Here is a 22,257-nt window from a genome sequence, read left to right on the forward strand (position 1 = left end):
CAGTAATAGATATTAATACAGGGGTGAGGATGGGTTGGCCTGGGACTACGAGATGTCTCTCAAAGTTTAACTGAAGAGAGGATCTTTTGTTCCTTTATAGTGGGCCTACCCACCTCAAAGCTTCATCCGGGTATTCACTCACACACCCACCCATCCATCCATCCATTGCTCCGTTCACCCATTCATCCCCCACACACACCCTACCATCAACCCACCCATACATTTGACACACATTTAGAGTATAAGCTCCAGGCCAGCAAGAACTCTGTCTACTTTATTTATTTTCATGTCCTCAGTGTTTAGAGCCATGCCTGGCACATCGTTGGCACTCAACACATATTTGTTAAATATAGCTAATCCATTGTTCCTCTCCTCAGGGAGTTCTCAATGTAATGGTGGCAGACAAGAATATCAATAATTGGAACTCAAAGAATAGAGACAGGCATGGGGTATATGGAGGACAGAGGAAAGGGCTGTGCCTTGGGATGATAGGGTTACAGTGAGGTCAGGAGAGGCTCTGAGGCCTCAGGTGGGTTTTAAAGTATGAACAGAGTAGCCCAGGAAGTTGAGGCAGGGCTGGCGTGAGAGACTGTGGACTCTCCAGAGAGCGGCAGGCTTCTGGGTGTCTGGAACTCCATGAGCCCTTTGCCTGAAAGAGTGAGGAGGAATCAGAGGACACACAGGCACGGGGCAACCCCCTGACCTGGCCCAGGGCACCAGGTACAACGGTTCAGGGTAGCGCTGGACCATTAAGGACATTCAGTGTCACCAGTCCAGCCACACCACTAGTTTATTCTCATCCACACTCACCTGTTCTCTACCTTACCTTTTACTTTCTCATCATTTTGTCTGTGTGGTTAACACACGGTCACCCTTCAAGATTTGGCTCAAGAATCATCTCTTTTATGATGAGCAAAAGATCAAACTACCCCCTGGTAAAACTGACTGATTCTTATAGGCACCTCCTTACCATTCATCCTGCCAGTTTCAATACCCACCACGGATGGACACATTCTCTTGGCTTTCTCCAGTTCGAATTCCTCAGAGAGAGAAAACAACTGGTCCGTCTTACTTCGTTAGGGGTTCCTAGACACCCTAAACTGTAGCTGTCATTGGGATATGTTGTGGACTGAATATTTTGGTGTGTCACCTCAAAATTCTTAGGTTGAAGCCTTAACTCCCTATGTGATGGTATTTGGAGGTGGGGCCGTTGAGAGGTTAATTAGGTTTCCTTGAGGTCATGAGAGTGGGGACCCCATGATGAGATTAGTGTCTGGCCTGTAAGAAGAGGCCAGAGTTCACTCGCTTGCTCTCTCTCCACCATGTGAGGATATAGTGAAAAGGTGGCCATTTGCAAGCCAGAAGAGAGGCTCATCAGGAACCCTGAGCTGGGACTTCCCAGCCTCCAGAACTATGAGAAATAAATCTCTGTTGTTGAAGCCGCCTAGTCTGTGGTATTTTGTGACAGCAGTCTGAGTTGACCAGGACAAGCTGGGTGTCTGTCTCTGGTCCAGTCAGCCGTGGCACAGGGAAGTGGACAGGGCTATGAAGTACAAAAATAGCCTCATAGGGCAGCCTCCTCAGCAGAGTCTGATGGCAGAGAAAATTCCCTTCGGAGGGTCTCTGAGCTATGGAATGGCAGACAGATGTGAGGCAAAAGGTTTTAGATCTTGTAGCAGACAGCTTTTGGTGCCTCTTGTCACACCCCCTTGGTCCACGCCTGATTTCAATTGCTGCAGTGGTGGATGGTTCTGGGCAAGATGGGGATCACGGCTTGATGACAGGTCCGGCATACTCCGCCTTCTGCCTCCGAAGGTGTCCGAGGCCACAGGAGCTCTCAGCTGGGGGAGGGCGGGGTGGGTGTTACACATGTTACAGCCTCATGCAGGGGAAGGGCCGGAGCTAGTGGACAAACGTTCTAGCCTCCTGTCTTGCAGGTGGACAATTCTGGGAGCGACTCAGCAAGGGGGTCTTGTAGAACTGAGTCCCGTTACCTTCAGCAATGGTGTCCCAACCACCACCCCACATGGGCTTGTTCTCTTTGTCTCTCTCTTCCTGCTCCCCCTCTCCTGCTTTCTGGACAATTCTACAAACCGCCTGCACCCAAGTCTTTATCTTAGACTTTGCTCTCAGGAAACCCACCAGCAATTTACTCGGAAGGCAATAGGGAGAGTCCTTGAAGCATGTTTTTCCTTTCGAATAATAATCTTCTAATGAACTCTAGGCACTCTTGCTGGGCAGAGAAGATACAAGTACAATAAATCAAAGTCCTTGAACTTGAGGAGCTTATCACCTCCTCCTCCTCGAACCTTCACAGTGTTTTTATTTCCATGATCTTGTGTGGCCCTCTCAGCACCTTTTCGAGAAACGTAGTGCAAACATCATTATTCCCACCTTATAGAAAAAGCAAAAGGAGACAAAAAGGTTAAAGCAGTTTGCAAGGTCATATAGCTAGCGCATGGCCTTTTAAGCAATTACAATCTTCGGCTGGGTCTATACATTATCATAGGTACTCAGAGAAAATAATGTTAAAGTGACACATTTCCTGTAATTTAATTATTCGCTTGCCTTCATTATATTTTCTTTGCTTTTTCTGTTTCTCTTCAACTTTCCAAATATTGTACTGGCTGTTAATCAGTGCTATATAATTTCTTCTGTGAAACTAGGTCAATGTACAATGTGTTAACATAACTTTCCTTTTACAGTTTAAACAACATTTTAGTTAAACTGAATCTTAAAAGAAGAAGAAAAAAAAAACCCTTTGATTACCATTGCATAATTTTAAGCAGAACAAAAAGATCGGATTTGCATTTTAGAATACCCCAGGCTGAGGGCAGCTTGGAGATACTGGAAGGGCATGATTCTGTGTTCCCTCCCTAGGCGGTTCTATCCCTTTCTGTGGCTTTAAATAACATCTGTATGCTGATGACTCACACATTTACATCTCCAGCCCCAACTTCTCTTCAGAGCTCCAGATTGTCATATCCAGCCCCCTAAGTGTCAGCTTTACTTGGATGTCTCTCTCCCAGGAGCTCAAACTTACCACGTCCAGAGTAAACTCTTGGTTTCCACTCTTCCCCCAAGCTGCCCCTCTGAGACCTCCAAGTAGAGATGTCAGTCCGGGGGCTTGGTCAGGGGTATCGCCGTAGCCCCAGGTATTCGTGCCAGAAACCTGGAAGTCATTCCAGATCCCCTCTCTCTCACACTCTGTATCCAGTCAATTAGCAACTCTGGCAAGTTATATATTTTCTAAATATGTTTCAGATCCTTTCACTTCTCCCCATCCTGGCCACCATCACCTCTTGCCTGGACCAGGGTTGTAGCCCCCTAACTGTTATCTCTCCTTCCTGTTGAGACAGGGGTGAGGAGAAGTTTTCCCTCTGATTTCATGTTTCCCTGTGGAGCTACCTCCCTGTTAGGTGAACAGTGCTGGCCTCTCTCCACGATCTGAGTGGTGAGTTTAGGGAATGGCATGGCACACATGGCTTAGCTTTCTTTCAGAATGATCTGCCTGCCCCAGGAAGGCTGTGTTCGTTTTCTAATGCTGTCTAACAAATTACCACAAACGCAGCTGCTTAATGCAAGAAACGCATATCATCCCAGTGTTTCTGTGGGTCAAGACTCTTGGCATGGTTGACCTGGGAGCTCTGTGTAATTCTGACAAAGTTGCCATCAAGGTGTCAGTCAGGGCATTTTCATCTGGAGGCTCAACTGGGGAAGAATCTGCTTCCAAGTTTATTTGGGTTGTTAGCAGAGTTCATGTACTTGAAGTTGTATGCCCAAGAGCCTGGCTTTTTGCTGGCTATCAGCCGGAGGCCACCCTCAGATCATGGGGATTGCCTGCAGTTTCTTGCCATGTGGGCTTCTCAACATAGCTGCTTACTCCATCAAGCCAGCAAGGAGAATCTCCTGATCCAGCCTGTTATGATAGAGTCTTCTATAAAGTTATGTAACCATGGAATGACATGCCATCACTTTTGCCATGTAATGTGACCTAATCAAGAGAGTGATAGCCCGGGCGCCTGGGTGGCTCAGTCGTTAAGCGTCTGCCTTCGGCTCAGGTCATGATCCCAGGGTCCTGGGATCGAGTCCCACATCGGGCTCCTTGCTCAGCGGGAAGCCTGCTTCTCCCTCTCCCACTCCCCCTGCTTGTGTTCCTGCTCTCACTGTCTCTCTCTGTCAAATAAATAAATAAAATCTTTAAAAAAAAAAAGAGTGATAGCCCACCACCTTTGCCATATTCTACTGGTTAGAAGCAAGGCAAGTTCTACCTGCACTCAAGGGAAGGAATTACAGAAAAGCATAGACACCAGGAGCAGAAAAGCACAGAGGGTCACCTCAGGGTTTGACTCTAATGGAGGCAGGTGCCGTGCTCTGCTTCTCTACCCATAGGTTTATAGGAATGGCCCCCCACAGGGGAGCCCCTGTCATATAGAGCTGCCTGGTCCTGGGAGTTGGACTATATGGATGGAGGTTTCTGGGATTTGTCCCGCATAACTGACCACCCAGACCTGCACGTACACAGGCAGGCTAAGGAATGTTGTTTGTGAGACTCCTACTGCATGAATGACTTTGGGAGCCCAGTTAGTTGATATTATCTGGCCTCTAGTTCAGAACTGGCCCTTCTGGTCTGGATGTCAAGAGCTTTAAATCTTGCCTTACATCCCCTCCTATTCCAGGCTGGGCTGGCCCTCCCCCGGATTGGAATCTGAGAGGCGAGGCAGGAACACGTAGCCCAGCCTCCTTGAAAATGTAAAAACATGATAACATAGAAATGCAGCTCCCTCAACACTGCACATAGACAAACAAATGTTTAACTTCAAACCCTGTATTTGCCCATAAATAATATGGGGATGGTCAGTTGGAAGTCTCACCTGAGGGGAGAACACTCTGCCCAGGTCTCTGAATTGGGACTCCAGCCGCCCGCCCCCCCCAACAGGGCTTACCCAGCTAATGAGGTTGGTTGTTTTAAGTACCCGGTTTGATGTAACTCTGTCTTATTCTTATTTACTGCTTACTATTACCCTCATTTATGTGTAGATTTCCCTGTTTTCCTTTCTGTTACTAAGTTTTTATAATGTCAATAAAATGTTTTTCCCTTTCAAAACTGAAAACATAGTTGTTGTGAATCTTTTCTTTAGAGCAGGAGTAAGGGGTTGGTAACTCTGTATAATTCTGGGATAAAGTATTAGAAAGTTCATTGTTGCCACAACTGAGCCACATTCTTCAAACAAGCTTTTATCAGTAAATACAGATGCTATTTTGATTTCCTATTGTATAGATGACTGTAGAGTCTCTCACATAATTCAGAACCCAGTTGGAGAATAAATGAATGCTTTGTTTCTACTCCCTCAAACCCAACATCCCTACCTTTCTATTCTCCACAGAGAAGACAGAATGATCTCTTAAAAAACATAAATTATGGCTAATAGGAAGAGAACAAGAAGATATTATGAACAACTTTATGTCAATAAATTCAACAACTTAGATGAAATGGACAAATCCCTTGGAAGACACAAAGTAAGATTTTTCAAGAAGAAATCGATAATCTTATAACTAAATAGATAGTTAAACTTTTTTCTACGAAGAAAACTCCAAGCCCAAATGGTTTCCTGGTGACTTATACTAACCACTTAAAAAAGAAATAATCTCAATTCTATAAACTTGTTCGTAACTGAAGAGGAGGGAATACTTCCCAACTCATTCTGTAAGGCCAGTATTACTCTGATGTCAAAGCCGTTATAAGAAAACTATAAACCATATTCCTCATGAAGAAATGGGCAAAAATTCTTAAAATTGTGGCAAATCAAATCCAACAATATATAAAAATGATAGTAAAATATGACCAACTGTGTTTTGTCTCAGGAATGCAGGGTTGGTTTGCCATAAAAAAAAATTCAGTCAGTGTAATTCAATATATTAAAAAACTGAAAAGAAAAGCCATATGGTCATCTCAATAGATGCAGGAAAGCTCTCAAACCAGGAACAGAATAACATTTTCCTGGGGTCCCTGGGTGGCTCAGTCGGTTAAGATCGAGCCCCACATTGGGGTCCACATTGGGTGTGGAGCCTGCTTGGGATTCTCTCTTTCCCTCTCCCTTTGCCCCAGCCCCCCACCCTGTGCAATCTCCCTCTCTCTCTCTCTCAAAAAGAAAAAATGAAAAAAGAATGAAACTTTCCCAACTTGATAATGGGCATCTATGAAAAACGCAGAGCTAACATCATACCTAATGATAAAAAACCAGATACTTTCCCACTAAGATCAGGATACCGTAGACTAGACAACACTATTAACTGACTTGATCTAATTACATTTGTAGACTATTACACCCTGATCCTCTCTCACCACTTCTAGTCAACATTGTACTAGAAGTTCTGGCCAGTATAATCAGAAAAGAAAAGAAATAAAAGGTGTACAGATTGGAAAGAAGGAAGTGAAAACATCTTTACTCTCAGATGGCATGATTGTCTACATAGAAAATCTGTTGGAATTACAAAAGAACTACTAGAACTAAATGTGTTTAGCAAAGTTGTAGGATGCAAATATACAAAATCAAATGTATATATACTAGCAATGAATATTTGGAAAGTAAAATTTAGAAAAACAACACCACTTACAATAGCAGAAAAGATATAAAATACTTAGGGACAAACCTGAGAAAAGATGTGAAGGACCTGTACCCTGAAACCTATAATACATTGTCGAGAAAAATTAAAGAAGAACTAAATAAATGCCTTGTTCATGGATCATAAAACTCAATATGGTTATGATGTCAATTCTTCCCAAATTGGTTCATTGACTCAATATGATCCCAATCAAGATAAATTCCAGCAGGCTCCCTTTCTTCCTTCCTTCCATTCTTTCTTTCTCAGAAAATATGAATCTCCATTCATATGGAGATTCAAAGGATCTAGAATAGCTAAAACAACTTTGAAAAAGAACAGCACTGGAGGTCTGATGCTCCCTAATTTTGGCTTATTATAAAGTTACTGTAATTTAAACAATATGGTGTTGATGTAAAGATAGGCAAATAGATTAATGGAACAGAATAGTCTAGAAATAGACCCACAAATATCTGGAAAACTAGTACTCAACAAAAGTGCAAAGGCAATTCAGTGAAAAATGGATAGTCTTTCTAAAAAATTGTATCAGAGGAGTACCTGGGTGACTCAGTTGGTTAAGTGTCTGCCTTTCGGCTCAGGTCATGAACTCAGGGTCCTGGGATCAAGTCCCACATCAGGCTCCCTGCTCAGTGGGGAGTCTGCTTCTCCTTCTTCCTCTGTCCACTGCTTGTGCTCGTTCTCTCTCTCTCTCAAATAAATAAATTTTTAAAAATTTAATCTAAAAACTTGTATCAGAACTATTGGATATTCATACTAAAGAAAATGAACTTTGATCCATACCTCACACCATATAAAAAATTAACTCAGAATGGATCATAGACCTAATGTTCTCTCTTCCTATAAGGACACTGATCCTATTGGATCAAGACCCCACCTTTATGACCTCACTTAACCTTAGTTACCTCCTTATAGGCCCTATCTCGAAATACAGCCATGTTGAGGTTAGGACTTCAACATATAAATTTTAGAGGGACACAGTTCAGTCCATAGCACATAACTGGAGCATGTAAACTGCTAGATTAGCCTGGAACATCTTGTTTGGTGAAAAGTGAGGAAGTTCTCAAAGAATGATGGGGATGTATGAAAAAGACACAAAAACCAATTTCAAGGGGATCACAATGACCAAATCTGGGGAAAAAAATGAGCATGAAAAGAAACAATATACACCTGAAATTAATATAATATTGTATGTAAACTATACTGGAATTAAAAAATAATAAAAAAATTAAAAACACTTATATCTTAATGAAAATAAAATGTTACTTGAAAGACAAAAAAGAAAAGAAATAATAATAGTAACATTAAAATCCTTTGAAAAAATAGAAAACAATGAGTCACTAATATAAATATATAAAAGAATGGGAAGTTTGATAAGGAAGGGGATATTACATTATTTCTAAATACCTCCTCCCAAAATACTTACTACTTTCCAAAGGGAGAAAGAGTAGCTTTATGGAGGAGAGGGCAGATGGACATCACTTTAATCAAATGATCAAAGCTAACATCACTGGTAGTGGAATGAATAGAAATCATGTACCACCTATAAGATGCAATGAGAAGAACATAACACCACTTCTGTGATATTTGTACCAAAATTTCATAACCTAAATACAATCATGAAGAAACAATAGTCAAACACAAGTTGAGAATATTCTACAAAATAACTGGCCTGTAATCTTCAAAAGTGTCAAGATCATGAAAATCAAGAAAAGACTGAGGAAACTTCCAGATTAAAAGAGACTAAATAGACATGACAAATAATGCAACATGTGACCCTAAATTGAATCTTTTTGCTCTAATGAACTCTACTGAAGCAATTGGTGAAACTTGAGTACGGTTATTATGGCAGCTCAGGCAAACTAAGACATCATGGAATCAGCCTTTTCTCTAAGAAATCCTAGTTCCTTTTACATGAGAATGATATTTAGAAGCCAAAATCTGGGTGCTGCATGTGCCCATTACAATGGAGGTGTTGCTGGTCTCTCAGGGCACAGACCTAGAGAACACATGCACATGCTCACATGCACACATTTCAAGTCCCTAATCAGTGTTCATTCTAGTTTTTTCCCTTTCCATATTTGTAACTCCCATCTCCAATAATGAGAAAACTAGCTCCACTATGCTTAATCCTAATTTACTTATTCGATCATTTTCCCTATATGTAATCAATCTCCCATCCCTGGTGGAAGGATCCCTTCCTCACCCCTTTTGAGCTCTGATACCCAGTGCTGAGCTTCCACAACTGCCCCATGTGGATGACTTCTTCAGCCTGCCTGGGCTCCAAAACTGCACACTGGGCCATCCCTTAGATCAAAACCTTCCTCATTCCTTTCAAGCTCTGATCCTTAAGCTGGGATGTCCCTATCCCCATGTGAATATCCTTCTCATTCCTCTCAGGCTCTGACACCCTGCCCCAGGTCACCTTTTTATTCAAACGCCCGCTTCATCCTGCTCAGGTTTGGACATGCTCCACTGGGCTATACCCTGTGTGCGTACCATCTTCACTCTCTTGGAGTCTGACATTCTCTCCTATGTGGACACCTCCTTCCTTACTCTGCTCGGGCTCCATTATCCTGTGCTACCCACCCTCTATTGCTGTTGCTGTCCTCAAGCTCTGATACTCTGCATTGGACCACCCCCACCTCCCTTTTGTAGACAACCTCATCTTAGTCAGGCTCTCACATCCCACTCTGCGACACCACATATACCTCCCCTCCCCCAGGCAGACATCAGATTTGTTTGGCCTAATGGCCTTTTTACTGAGTTGTTCAGGAAGGCAAAGAAGAAACAGTGGAAAGAGGAAGAGGAATCTCTTACCAACTTTTGGACAACTTCTCCATCTTTGGGAAATTGAGTCCTGCCTCTCCAAGATGGAGCCAGAAATTCAATTCCTTCTTTTAACCTCCCTTGAAGCTCAGGCACAGACATGTGAATCTGCCAACTAGCTGGACCCAGATGAGGTTTAATTCAGAAGTGAATAACAAGAAAAAACAGAATCTTCTCCTTCCCCTTCCTCTACCCCTCTGTTTCCTCTTCTTCTTCTTCTTCCTCCTCCTCCTCCTTCTATGAGAGGGGTGGTGGAGGTTTCAGCTTTTTGTGGACAGCAATGGTGGGGTTTCTTGCATTCAGTTTTCTGCATCATCAGTGAGGCCGGTACAGTGGTGTCTTCACAGGAAGACCCTGCAGGGGGTTTGGGGCATTGCCCCTAATTGCAGAGCCTCTGAGCCCACTTTCCAGCTCTTCTAGAGATTCTTTGAATCACCTAATATTCTTTAATAACTTCCTTTTCTGTTTAAACTAGTTAATGTGGATTCTGTTGTTTGCACTAGAACACTGATTTTTGTCTCTCTTGTATCGCTGATGATGCCACATATATATTCGTTGATACATTTATTCTGCAAAAACTTCACTTTCACAAGGCCTCTTCTTCTCCTCAAAGTAATGTAGTAAACAAATATTTACTAAGTCAAAGGAGTGTCTATTAACAAACAGACCTTTTAGTCAAACAAACAAGTTGTGCTTAACACTCTAGGACTTAAAGTAAGTAGGATCTATGACACCAGTGACACTGAAATGTTCTTAAAGAATATACCACACTTCAGTGTTTTCAAATCAGGAAGGAATACCTATCAGTATCAGTGAGGAGATTTGTTTTTTCCCCAAAATGACTGAGCCTTTCCCAGGGAAATTCACATTTGGTAGGTTTGAGTTGGGGCCCAGGAATTTATGCTTTTTGTGAAAGCACTCCAGTTGATTTGGATTTACCACCATGAAAGGAACTGAACTAAAAAAGCATGTAGGCCATGGGGATTGTGGGAAGAACTCCAGGCTGAGAGCTGGCTCAGAGACTAGGCAATTAGGTCAGGAAGTCAGAAAAAAGGGCCTAGTGTCAGCAGCAGTCAACAACCCTCTAAAAACTTGGAATTAAAGTTGCCTCAGAGATAACTAATAAAAACAACTTCCAACACATAATTGTATGTCTGTGGAAATAAGTTATAGTGTGGGACTGAAGATTTGAGAACACCCAAAAGTCCACTCAAGGTGTTATGGGAGGATTCTCAGGGAGTAAGCCTGAAATGTGATTATAATTTAGTGAGTAGTAACCTAATGATTAGGTTCAGATTATTGGATCTAATTTAAGAAAAATCTGTCCCCACTGAAGGGGATTGCTCAGGTTCAGACCTCAGTATCACTGGCCACTTTGGGTGGCCTCTGCACATGGTAAAACTTCCTAGAGATCCTCATAATCCAAATTTCTCTCTACTCATAATGGCAGCTCTTCTTCTCACTCTCCTTCCAGAACCTTCTGACCCATCTGGCTTCTTTTGTACTCCTCTCTTTTCCACCCCCTCCTCTTGCCTTCTGAGGCTTTCTTTTCTTTCCTGGTGCCATGCTTCTTGTAACAAATCTGATTGGCTCTTACCTTTTTCATCCCACCCATACCCTAAAAAAAAAAAAGTGGGAGAAATTTTCTTAGACTGCAGAGGGAGGGGAAAGACTGTGAATACATTAATATTTTGTCCCTATCTAAAATATAATGACTTTGGGACGCCTGGGTGGCGCGGTTGGTTGGCATCTGCCTTCAGCTCAGGTCATGATCCCAGGGTACTGGGATCGAGTCCCGCGTCAGGCTCCCTGCTCAGCAGGGAGCCTACTTCTCCCTCTGCCTGCCACTCCCCCTGCTTGTCTCTCTCTCTCTCTCTCTGACAAATAAATAAAATCTTAAAAAAAACCCGAAAATACAATGACTTTGTTGGTTAAGATACAAGTAACTCAACCCAACTCAAGCTGGTTTAAGTCAAAATGAGAACTTAGTGGATTCATGGAATCCAAAAAGGAGTTGATCATTGAGGTGCCCGGGAATAAGGGCAACTCAAGGGGCTTAACATCAGATATTTGTGCGTCCTTCTTCAAGAGTAGGGGCCTCAAAATTTTTCACTGTGACTCACTGAAGAGGAGTGAAAACCTTGAAACCTTTCAATTATTCCCAATATCCAGAGGATAAAAGTCAGTGCAGCATGAATTATCACTGTACTCATATGCATACATAGAGGCATGATGATGCCATTTGAATTATAATGTATAGTTTTAAAGTCTAATTACTGATAAATGATAGGTCCAAAAGATCACTATATATAACAACCACAATAAACTAAGCTGATAATTATAAGCTCAATAATCAAGATGCCAAGTTTATAGTAATTTATAATTAATATCACTTATAATTAATGATTGATGTAATTAAGTCATCAAAACTCACAGTCAATTCTAAACAACACCGATAAAGCACTGATGATAAAGTGTCATTACCCCAAATTGCAGGAATTCCAGCTATCTGGGTGCCTGTGCTGTGAGAGCATCACTGCATTGCCAAGTTGGCCTGGCAGACAGCTTCCCCGGCACAATGTTGAATTAGAGCTCTCAGAACACTCTTCTAAACAGTCACTTTAGTTTATGAATCCTAAATTTTAGTAACCCATAGTGACCCATTTGGTAGATTATTAGAAAATAGTCCCTCGTTATACATAAAAATTTATGGCATTATATAGTAAAGTCATTTGCACATAAGAATAGGAACAAGGGCTTGCACTTTGGGTCAGTTTGGGGCTCACCAGGGGCTCCCATAGTCCCTTTGGGAGCCACGGCTCTGGAAATCTGCCATGATTGCCAGCCACTAACAGCTCCTCTTCTTCAGATCAAAATCTCCAAATCCCAAAAGAGATTCGAATTGGTCCAGCTTGAGCCAGTTGTCCACCTGGAAACCAATCACGCATGGGGTTGGAGAGCAGGGAGGAGGGAACAGGACCTCTTAATAGGAAGTGGTTTGGTTTGTTGGCACTGCCCCATGGGTGTGGAGGGCAATTTGTACAAAAGAGAACTCCACAGATGACAGCATCCCCTAAAATAACAACACCAATAAAAACTGAATCAAGGTCATAAGACTTATACCATGCCTTGGACATCCAGAGGGAATTGGATTCTTTATTTTGTCTCCAGCCTCTGGATAGCTGGAAGAAAAATCTAGATTCCACTGAAGGCAACAATGTAAACAATACCTCTAGGAAGTATTCAATCTCTCTCTGTAAAAATGCTCAGTCTCCCAGCTTCGACGGTCTTTTTCCCACTCACCCCTCCTTCCACCGCCCCCTTGGAATCATGTGGTGGTATCCCTGGTTTCTGGAGTCTCAAGGGCTTTCTTTCTCTCTGGCCCCTAATTCTGGTTGCTGCTTGCACTGCTGAATCTGGCAACTAGAAGGATTTGTGATCTGGTTTCTCAGCCTGGTCAGGGCTCTACCTTACTCCTTGGCTAACTCAGCCTCCCATTACAGTTGCTGGCTGGGTGGAGATCCTTCTGAGTTTCTGTCATGTCCCCCCATGGGCTCCCCAACCCTGGTGGTCCCTCCTAATTTTCTCCAGACCCTCTTTCTGCCCGACATAGCTACTTGGTTCTCATTAGCTATGCTTTGCCACATGAGGTCTCTACGTCCTTTGTGCTTTTCAGTCTCTGGGTATTTCAGAAGGTCATTCCTAACAGTTGGTTGTGTGTGTGTGTTGTGTGGCTTGCATGGTATGTGTAGAGTGTGTGTGGAGTGTGTGATGTATGGTGTATGCTTGGGTGGTATGTGGTGTGTGGTGTGCGTGCATGGGGGGGTGTGTATGTATGTGGCATATGTGATGGATGCGTATGTGTATGGGGGGGTGATGGGGGAAGTTTTCTCCTTTTTTCTCATCTCCTCTTCCCATAATCCCTCAGGACCAAAAGAAAAGGCTTTTATCACTTTCTGACATATCCCCCATGTACCACAGAGAGAACTTACTGGCTTCATTGGCACTCTAAGAACCTGTTCTTGATATGCTAAAGAGGAAGATAAAAGAATTTTGAAAATGATGTTTATTGAATACTTGTTATGTCCCAGACACTTTCTAACTACCTCTAAGTGTTACAGTGTTTGGTAGCTAGAGGGAATCCATTTTGTTGAATGCGCACGTTATGTATATTACCTCAAAACAGTCCTCTGAGGTAGGTACTATTATTACTTCCATTTTACAGATAAGGAGAATAAGTCATAAAGAAATTGAGTAATTTGCTGAAGGTCACATAACAGGTAAGTGGTAGAACCTGAGCCCAAATATTATACCTCAGAGTTTGTCATTTTAGCCAATTGGCAATTATAACTCTCTAAGACAGTAGCCTGGATCTAAAGATAAATGTCTTGCTGAGAAATCTCATTTTAAAATGTCAATAGCAGAATATTAATTCTTTATTTCTTTTTGCCTTCTTTTGTAACAATTTAATCTTTCCCCTGGCAGATGGGTGCTTGGGGCTAACCACGGGAAGACCAGGTCCTCTGAAAGGCAAAAGAGGAAAGCACATTAATAATTTTTCAAAATATTTCTTTCCTGCTAATAATAACAACAACAATAAGGACATAGAAGCATAACAATAGTAATGTAATCGGACAAATATGGATGGCGCCCAGCTAAGCACTGTTTTGGGAAATGAGCTCTTGGCCGAGCAGACATACGCTAGGATCTTCTTGACGAGGGCCACTTCTTTTTTTTTTTTTAAGATTTTATTTGTTTATTTGAGAGAGAGAGAGAGAGGGAGAGAGCACAAGCAAGGGGGAGCAGCAGAGGCAAAGGGAGGAGCAGACTCCCCACTGAGAAGGGAACCCCCAATGTGGGGCTCGATCCCAGGACCCTAGGATCACGACCAGAGCCAAAGGCAGCCGCTTAACTGACTGAGCCACCCAGGCGTCCCAACAAGGGTCACTTCTGAAGCCGTGAGGGGTCAAGCTACTCAGCTGAGAGATCTTTCCCAAGACGATGAGATCCTCTAGAACTGCTTGGGGATTCACGGCTCTCGGAGGACTTTCTGGCCACGTGGCCTCTCACGTTTCTCACCTACAGGGGAAGACGCACTGGCTGGGCACTCTCGAGTCTGGCCTGATTGACAGTTACATTTTGTGTGGTGACCAAATAGATGGGTGTCCTACCCTGGCGAGCCTGGGTGACACAAGCTGCCCCTGGAGGGGATCCCATATTGGGTTCTTAAAAAAACAAATCGAATCTCTGAACCAACAAGGCTAAGGACCAGACATGGAGAGTGGGGCCCTGCAGGGGACCCACCTGGGCAGCCAGGCCCTCTTAGCAGTCCCCCTCTCTGTCTCTGTCTGAGTCTCAGTTCCCCTAAACGACAAGCCAGAGAGAGTCTTCATTGGGAGGTTTTCCTGGAGAGTGGGGACCAGACAGCCTAGTGAGAGTCAGAGGGATGGAGAGAGCTAATTCAAAGACGCACTGCTAGGTGGCCCGCTTCCTGGTGGCCTGATTGGGTGGGGCTGCCTACAAAGCCACCTGCCAGGCGTCTCCGAGCTGTCTACCTGAAGGAGAGAAAGAGAAAGCTCTTATCCGTCAGCTGCCATCCCCTCTGGTCAGAGGTCCATCCCTCCACCAGCTGGCCAAGTTTAAGTCCCCAGCATACACTGGTTCCCCACCACGCAGGCGGGGAGGTCCCCCCTGGGGAGACAGCAGTGCTGTGCTGATGGCTATCGAGTTCAGCATGAAGACCGTCTTAGCTCACAGAGGACCGGAGACTGCATGAAGACAGGGTGAGGCCAAAAGTGTCCAAGGAGGTGTGACAGCAGCATCTGCCTTCTTCACACTGCCACCACCAGCGGTGTGAGCTCAGGAGGGTCAGGCCTCCAGGCTTCAGATTCCTCGTCCACAAAGGTGGGGGACCAAGGAGATGAGGCAGCAAACTCGGTCATTAAAGCTCCTTTCGACCCACACTCCACATAGAACAGAACTTCCAAATGGGATCTGAGGAGAAAGGATGGGCCGGTGAGCAGAGAGGCAGGGAAGAGCAGCACCCCCGGGGAAGGTGTGTCTTGGGAGGCAAGTGGGAGCAGCTGAGGCCGAAGATGGGCAAAGGCTCCCAGGATGTGGGCACAAGGAAAATTCAGTTTGTGTAGAACAGTAGGTGATTTGGGGATTAAGTGGGAATGATAGCTTTTAAAGGTAGAAGGGATAGCCTGGGGCTGGGGTACCCTCCTTATGGGGCAGCTGGCTGGGGTCCTCCAGGAAAGGGTGTGAACTCTGGAACTGCTGGGCAGTGGAGCGAGTAAGGACGATGCCAACAGCCTCTAAGAGGGCCAAGAGGATGCCCTCCATCATTGCTGAGCCCATCATCACCAATGGGCCACTGCAGGCAGCCAGCACAGCCCCTGTCAATGCTCTGATGGTGATGGAGTTCCAGGGATCTTCTTTGCTCCGTAGGCGCACCAGGCTGCAGCCGATGGTGAAGGTCGTGTCCCCCCCACATATCGCGAAGCTACCTCTAATCTGGGGGGCTTGGATCCTCACAGTGTCGACACTACCTCTCAACTGGTGCCGAATTCCGACAGGGGCATTGCAGAAGTCCTTAATAGCTTGGAAGACTCCATCGCTGATGACACCCATAGTGAAGGCTCTATTGCAACCATCCCCAGTTTGCCAGGGGCAAGGCTCCCGAGCATACTCTTCCATGGTAAAGGTGTCCGGCCGTGCAGTCTGGCTTGGTTCAAGCTCTCTTTCCATGATGTAGAGGTACTGCAAGGATGTGGCTGTCCAGCCAGACGCCATAGTTCTCAGTCCACCTGTCTCTGACTGGGCCCAGAGGACGAGCTCTGGCCAAAAGAACCTACGTAGAAATGATGCATCTCATTTCCCAGCTGAGGGGAACTGCCTTCCCTTCCCCAGCCTCTGGAGGCTGCATGTTCAAGATGACAGCATTATAGCAGGCCAGGGGCCTGGATCCCTGAGCCCCTGTTTGGGGGACAGCTGCCCAGGAACATGGTCATCGGACTTGTCACAAGCAAGAAATAAACTTGCATTGTGTTCATCTAATCATATTTTAGGGTCATTGTCATGGCAATTAGCCTATCCTATCTAGTACAGCTATAGTAGGAACTTCCAATAAGCTCCAGAGCAGAAGCTCAGCTATTTGGTGATCCACAACTTGGGGAACTCAAGGATGAGCCCACTCATTAGTCTTGGATGATATTGATTTTATTTATTTATGGAGAGACGACCACATGCCAGACCCTCTTCTCCATTCTGGGGATGCAATGCTAGGATGATATAATCCACCAGCAGGGGAGACAGATAACAAGCTGACATGCTAAGTGCATGACTTGTAGGACCAAAGCATAACTGACTTTTTCTTGTCCTGCCCGTTCAAAGTAAATCCAGTGGTGGTGAGCTTTTCCTGCATCAGAATGTGGGCAGATCTCATGATTGTTCTGTCCACTCCTAGGTTATAGATAGTTCTTCCACTTTAAGTTGTAAAACAGTCTTAGTTTAAGAACTGGAATTCCTGGCACAAGACAATAATTAAGTTCTTCAATTTCACCCAAAGGTTGAATGAAAGCCTCTGAGTTTGGACCTGTTGATGGCTTCCTGACTCCAAAGAAAGGGGCAGAGCCAGCTCCCGCTTACTCGTATTGCGTCTTCTTCCCATTCTCAAGTTCTCATCTCTGGTGTTCTGCTCTTTTCAGGGTGGGGGTTGTGTGCGTGATAGGCAGCAGTGTGTGTGGTAAGGGGACAGGGCAGTTCTTTCTAGACTGGGAGATTTTGTGTTCTCTGGGCCTGGCAGATGATTAAAGCTGACTCCTTTGGGGATTCCAATCACTGTAGTTCTTCTGGCCCAGGTAGATGCATCTTAACTGTGAGGGGTTATTTTCTACTCTCCCTTAGCCTCTAGGAACTTAGCCTTCACTCTCAGCTTCTTGTTGCTGGGGTCTCTGCACCTTCTAGAAGCCCCCATTGGGCAGAACCCAAGACAACCCCTCTTTGATTCTTCTCTCGTGGTTCATATCGGTCCATAGGAAATACTCAAGCATCTCTCATCCCAACAGGTTCTGGAAGTAAGGCCTGAACCCAGAACAGCACCCTCTATCCTGTTTTCCTGCTAACCACTTCAGGTTTCTCAAGTGAGAATTGTGCACTAGTCCAATATCTGACACCCCTCCTCCCCTCTCACCAACCTGAGAGGGTACATAGTAAGCTCTCTGAGTGGTCCTTTAAAACCCTCTCCTTCCAGACTTGGAGGAGGTGGCTCTCCCCATCTTACTACCCCTTCCCTGGGGTGGAAAGAGCTGGCTCTCTTAGGACAGCAGCAACTCCTTCCAAAGAAATCCTCTACAAATCCCTCTTTCTTCATTTTCTTTTTCTTTCTTTCTCTTTCTTTTCTTTTCTTCTTTCTTTCCTTTTTTCTTTTTTTTAAATATTTTATTTATTTATTTAAGAGAGGGAGTGAGAGAGAGAGAGATCACGAGCATGGGGGAGGGTTAGAGGTAGAAGCAGACTCCCCGTTGAGCAGGGAGCCCAGTGTGGTACTCAATCCTAGGACCCTGGGATCATGACCTGAGTCAAAGGTAGACGCTTAAGCGACTGAACCACCCAGGCGTCCTCCTTCTTTTTTTTTTTTTTTCCTCCTTCGTTTTCTTACCTCTTTTTTATATACTTGATCTTGCTGAGGGGACCAACAATCTTGGAAATGTTCTTGACCATTTCCCTTGTAGATTTTGCAGATGGCTATCTAGCTTTGAAATTCACATCTATTGTCTCTTGGTGTTTTGGTGGAAAATCCTACTTTAATGTTACACAGGAAACTTCTAATTTAATATTACACAGGTAAACAAATTAAAGAGAAGGTAATTGCAGATAGTAATCAGCTGCATAAAGAAATGAAGTCAGGGTGATGGGGCAGAGAGTGGCCCAGGGGAAGCAGAGCTAATTTAGAATGTGTGATTCAGGAAGGCACCTAGCTCTGAGAAGGTGGCAATTTGAGCTGTGACCTGAAGGACAAGGAACCAGTTTTGGCCAAGATCTGGTTATGTGTGTGGTGGGGGGGGGGGGGGGGGGGGGTGAAAGCATTTTGGGCGGTGGGAATAGCAAATGCAGAATCCCGGGTGGGAACAATTTGGTGCGTTCAAGGAAGGCCCTAGGGCTAGACTGAATCAGCAAGTGACAGAACACTGGAGAAGCAGGCAGGGCCAGGATCCTATAGGGCCTTGGGTGTGGTAAGGGTTTTGGATTTTATTCTAACTCCTGGGGAAGCTGTTGCAGGGTTTTGAGCAGGGAATCACCTAATCTGATTTATATTTAAAGAGATCAATCAAGGATATGGAAAGAAAAGAGGGGAAACTATTATATAATAAAAGAGCCTTAAAGAACATAATGAAACACAATGTATTGACCTAAAACCACACCCAGAGAGTCAATGAGTTAAAACTCACCAGCAAGACCCCCAGTGACCCCCGCTTCTTCTTCACAGAAATGCTAACCTTATCTTTTATTTATTCATTGGGTGGGGCTTGAACTCACGACCCCTGAGCTGAGACCAAGAGTCGGACATTTAACTGACTGAGCCACCCAGGCGCCCCTAACCTCATCTTTTAGAGACAAACCACAGGAAGAGCCAGACTAGTTTGAGCTCCACCACACACACCTGCGCAGATGGACCATTGCTTGCCGCACAGTTACTTCTACCTCATTAAAATGTCAAAATCTCGCCCCAAGGAGAGGCACAAGCTTCATTAACATAACATAGGATGCATGTATACAGATGTTTTCTGTCTGCTTTGACCTGTAGTGAGAATACTCCCTTTTCTGAACATTCATCCTAACCCCAAACGAAAGGAACACACTTAACCCTGCTCGGGGAGTCAGGGCTTTGAAAGTTATTCCCTGTAGTCTTATTTTGCTGCAAATAGTTTCCTTTTTGTGAATAAATCCACCCGGGCTAGTCTCACGAAGGAGCAAACTCATGTTAGTTTGGTTACAGACCTAGTCTGGATAGACCTTATTCAAACTAATTGTGAAAAGAGATCTTTGAGACAACCTAGGAAATTTGAATACATACCTGGTATCAATTGATTTTAAATAATTATTGTTAATTTTGGTAAATGCGATAATAGCACAACCCTTGGGTTAAAAGAAAATCTGTATTAGAGACGCATAATGCACAGATGGGTATGGGTGATATGCCATGATATCTAAGATGTGTTTTGATGCATCCCACATGCACAGAAATCACTGAGCCTTCATTATATGTGGTGCCTAAATGGGGGTGTCTCTCCCCCCCCGATGGGAGCCCCCAAATGTGCGGCGATGATCGGGTAGAAGCGGGTGGTACAGGGGGTGGGGTGGTAGTGAAAGAATTCACCTGAGGCAGAACAAAGGAGATAGAAGTGTATTGAATGCACCTCAAGGGAGCAGCGAGGAGGACAGCAGAGGAGAGCTGTCTGCAGTAAGGCAGTGGGTGGGGGCTGTTTTTTAAAGGGAGAAGATAAGGAGGCATGGTGACACATGGAATCTTCCCTTTTTTGGTAACTGTGTCTGGTTGTAAGTAGCCCATTGGTCAGTGAGAGCCTATGGATATTTTGAGGTGGGTTGCCTGATGGGCTGGTCTGTATCCAGCCGGGGCGGGGGGGGGGGGGGGGGGGGTTTGCTGTGGGCCCTTTGTACATTCCATTGCTCAAGCCTGTTTGCCTAAAAGTAGTCTCTATGTTATACTTTGTTCTCTACTTAGATGTTTTTTAAAAATGCATATTAAATGGGCGCCTGGGTGGCTCAGTCAGTTAAGCGTCTGCCTTCAGCTCAGGTCATGATCCCAGGGTCCTGGGAATGAGTCCCACATTGGGTTCCCTGCTCCGTGGGGAGTCAGCTTCTCCCTTTACCCCTCCCCTCTGCTCGTGATCTCTCTCTCTCTCACCCTCTCTCTCAAATAAATAAATAAAATCTTTAAAAATGTTTAAAAAATGCATATTGAACATGACAAAGAAAATAATTTGGCCGTGGTGCGGAGAATGGGGTGCAGGGGCAAAAACACCAGTAACGAGGCAGGACCCCAAGGAGGGGAGAAAGGGGACGGTGGATTAGAGCAGAGTGGGAGGGTCGGGTGGAGGTGGAAATAAAGACAGAGATTTGAGAGAGAGAGCCAACAGAGCCTGCAGATCACATGAGAGGCAAATGGTGGTAGCCTGGGTTGGAGTAATAAGAAAGTGACCTGGGGGACAATGAGAGAGCCCATTATTCCACACCACCACTTGCATTCTCGAATCCATCCCCACTAGATTGGGGGTGGGGAAATGGGGGACTAAAGCTCTTCCAATTATTTCTGGCTCATGTCAAATTGATGTTCTTGGATTCAGGGCTGGGCTGAGCCCGAGTCAGCAACGCAACTGTGAGGAGCTCGCAAAGAGGCGGGGGGGGGGGGGGGAACAGGAGGACTGGCTTAAACGTTTAGAGTAGCTGGGAATTCTGGAATTCTACAAGGTGGGCAACTGGAAGAAATCCCTTCCCATTCGGAGTTGTGGTCCTCAACCTTCAGGAAAAACTCTTGGTTTATCCGCTCCTGGGATGAATGGTTTTTTCCACACGAGGCCATCCCAGAGTGCATCTCAGCAGTGGAGCCCAGAAACTCAGATCTCAAATCAACTCTCAGTTAGATCAATTATGCAAACACCCGTTTAGCTGCTAGAACACTATGTCAGCATTTAGGGAGCTTTAATTCAGCCGCAACTGCTGGTCCCAGCAAAGGAACTGCCTGCCTGCGATCTGCCCAGAGGCAAAGCTGTTTGTTGGTTGTGATTTGTTTCTGGTAGCACTCCTTTCTTTTCCTTTCTGTACAACCTGTAAGACAAAGGGAGATGTGCATCTGTCACTATGGATCTATCAACGGCTTGGGTTTTCGGGATAGAATCTTGTTTAATGGAAGCAGCTCTTTCTTTGCCTATATTTTGTCCCTATGTGTGAAACATTTTTTGTTGTTGTTAAAGTGGTCTGATGTCCTGGCACTGAAATACACACACAGAGAATATAAAGTGCTCTTATTGATCACTAAGAGCAGAGGCCCTGAATGGCGCTTGGAATACAGTGGGGACAGTGTTGAGTGGGATGGATGGACCTCATAGGCAGCAGCTGCTTGGCCTTTTATGTATTCTACCATCCTACTGGATCCTTGATTGCCCCCCTCTGAGTGGCTCAGTCAGTTAAGCGTCTGCCTTCAGCTCAGGTCATGATCCCAGACATGGGATGTTGTCATGTTGTTTTCTAGAAAATCAAGTCACCCTGTACCTAAGTTTCCCCCGGCCGATCATTTTTCACTGCCTATTGAGCTGGTGGTGTTGTCCACTCTAATAGTTAGAACACAAAGTCTTCCTCTCCCTTGTGACCAAGTGGTAGTTGCAAGCTCCTGGAGCTTGTCATGTTGTTTTCTAGAAAATCAAGTCACCCTGTACCTAAGTTTCCCCCGGCCGATCATTTTTCACTGCCTATTGAGCTGGTGGTGTTGTCCACTCTAATAGTTAGAACACAAAGTCTTCCTCTCCCTTGTGACCAAGTGGTAGTTGCAAGCTCCTGGAGCTTGTCATGTTGTTTTCTAGAAAATCAAGTCACCCTGTACCTAAGTTTCCCCCGGCCGATCATTTTTCATTGCCTATTGAGCTGGTGGTGTTGTCCACTCTAATAGTTAGAACACAAAGTCTTCCTCTCCCTTGTGACCAAGTGGTAGTTGCAAGCTCCTGGAGCTTGTCATGTTGTTTTCTAGAAAATCAAGTCACCCTGTACCTAAGTTTCCCCCGGCCGATC

The 22,257-nt window shown here is 44.7% G+C and overlaps 2 protein-coding genes across 5 annotated transcripts in view; both read right to left on the reverse strand.

Moving 5' to 3' along the window:
• Nucleotides 1-270: 270 nt before the first annotated feature.
• SYT6 (synaptotagmin 6) overlaps nucleotides 271-22,257 on the reverse strand; it is a 100,801-nt gene continuing 78,814 nt past the window's right edge. Inside the window, exons 7-8 of one of the 4 annotated variants that reach the window (XM_027581178.2) lie at nucleotides 2,143-2,233; nucleotides 271-1,841 (exon numbers count right to left, since the gene is read on the reverse strand). In XM_027581178.2, the coding sequence (XP_027436979.1) occupies nucleotides 2,150-2,233 (84 nt within the window). In that variant the 3' untranslated portion in view covers nucleotides 271-1,841; nucleotides 2,143-2,149. Of the gene's footprint in view, nucleotides 2,395-13,806; nucleotides 13,974-22,257 lie in introns of those variants that run through there. The other 3 variants (XM_027581172.2, XM_027581202.2, XM_027581205.2) reach the window with 3 other exon arrangements.
• On the reverse strand, nucleotides 15,637-16,149 carry LOC113914527 (mitochondrial import inner membrane translocase subunit Tim17-B-like). Its single transcript, XM_035727412.1, has one exon. It carries the CDS (start codon nucleotides 16,147-16,149, stop codon nucleotides 15,637-15,639), a length of 513 nt encoding a protein of 170 aa, XP_035583305.1.

This window comes from Zalophus californianus, chromosome 4 (genome assembly GCF_009762305.2).
Source record: "Zalophus californianus isolate mZalCal1 chromosome 4, mZalCal1.pri.v2, whole genome shotgun sequence".
NCBI classification, from domain to species: domain Eukaryota; kingdom Metazoa; phylum Chordata; class Mammalia; order Carnivora; family Otariidae; genus Zalophus; species Zalophus californianus.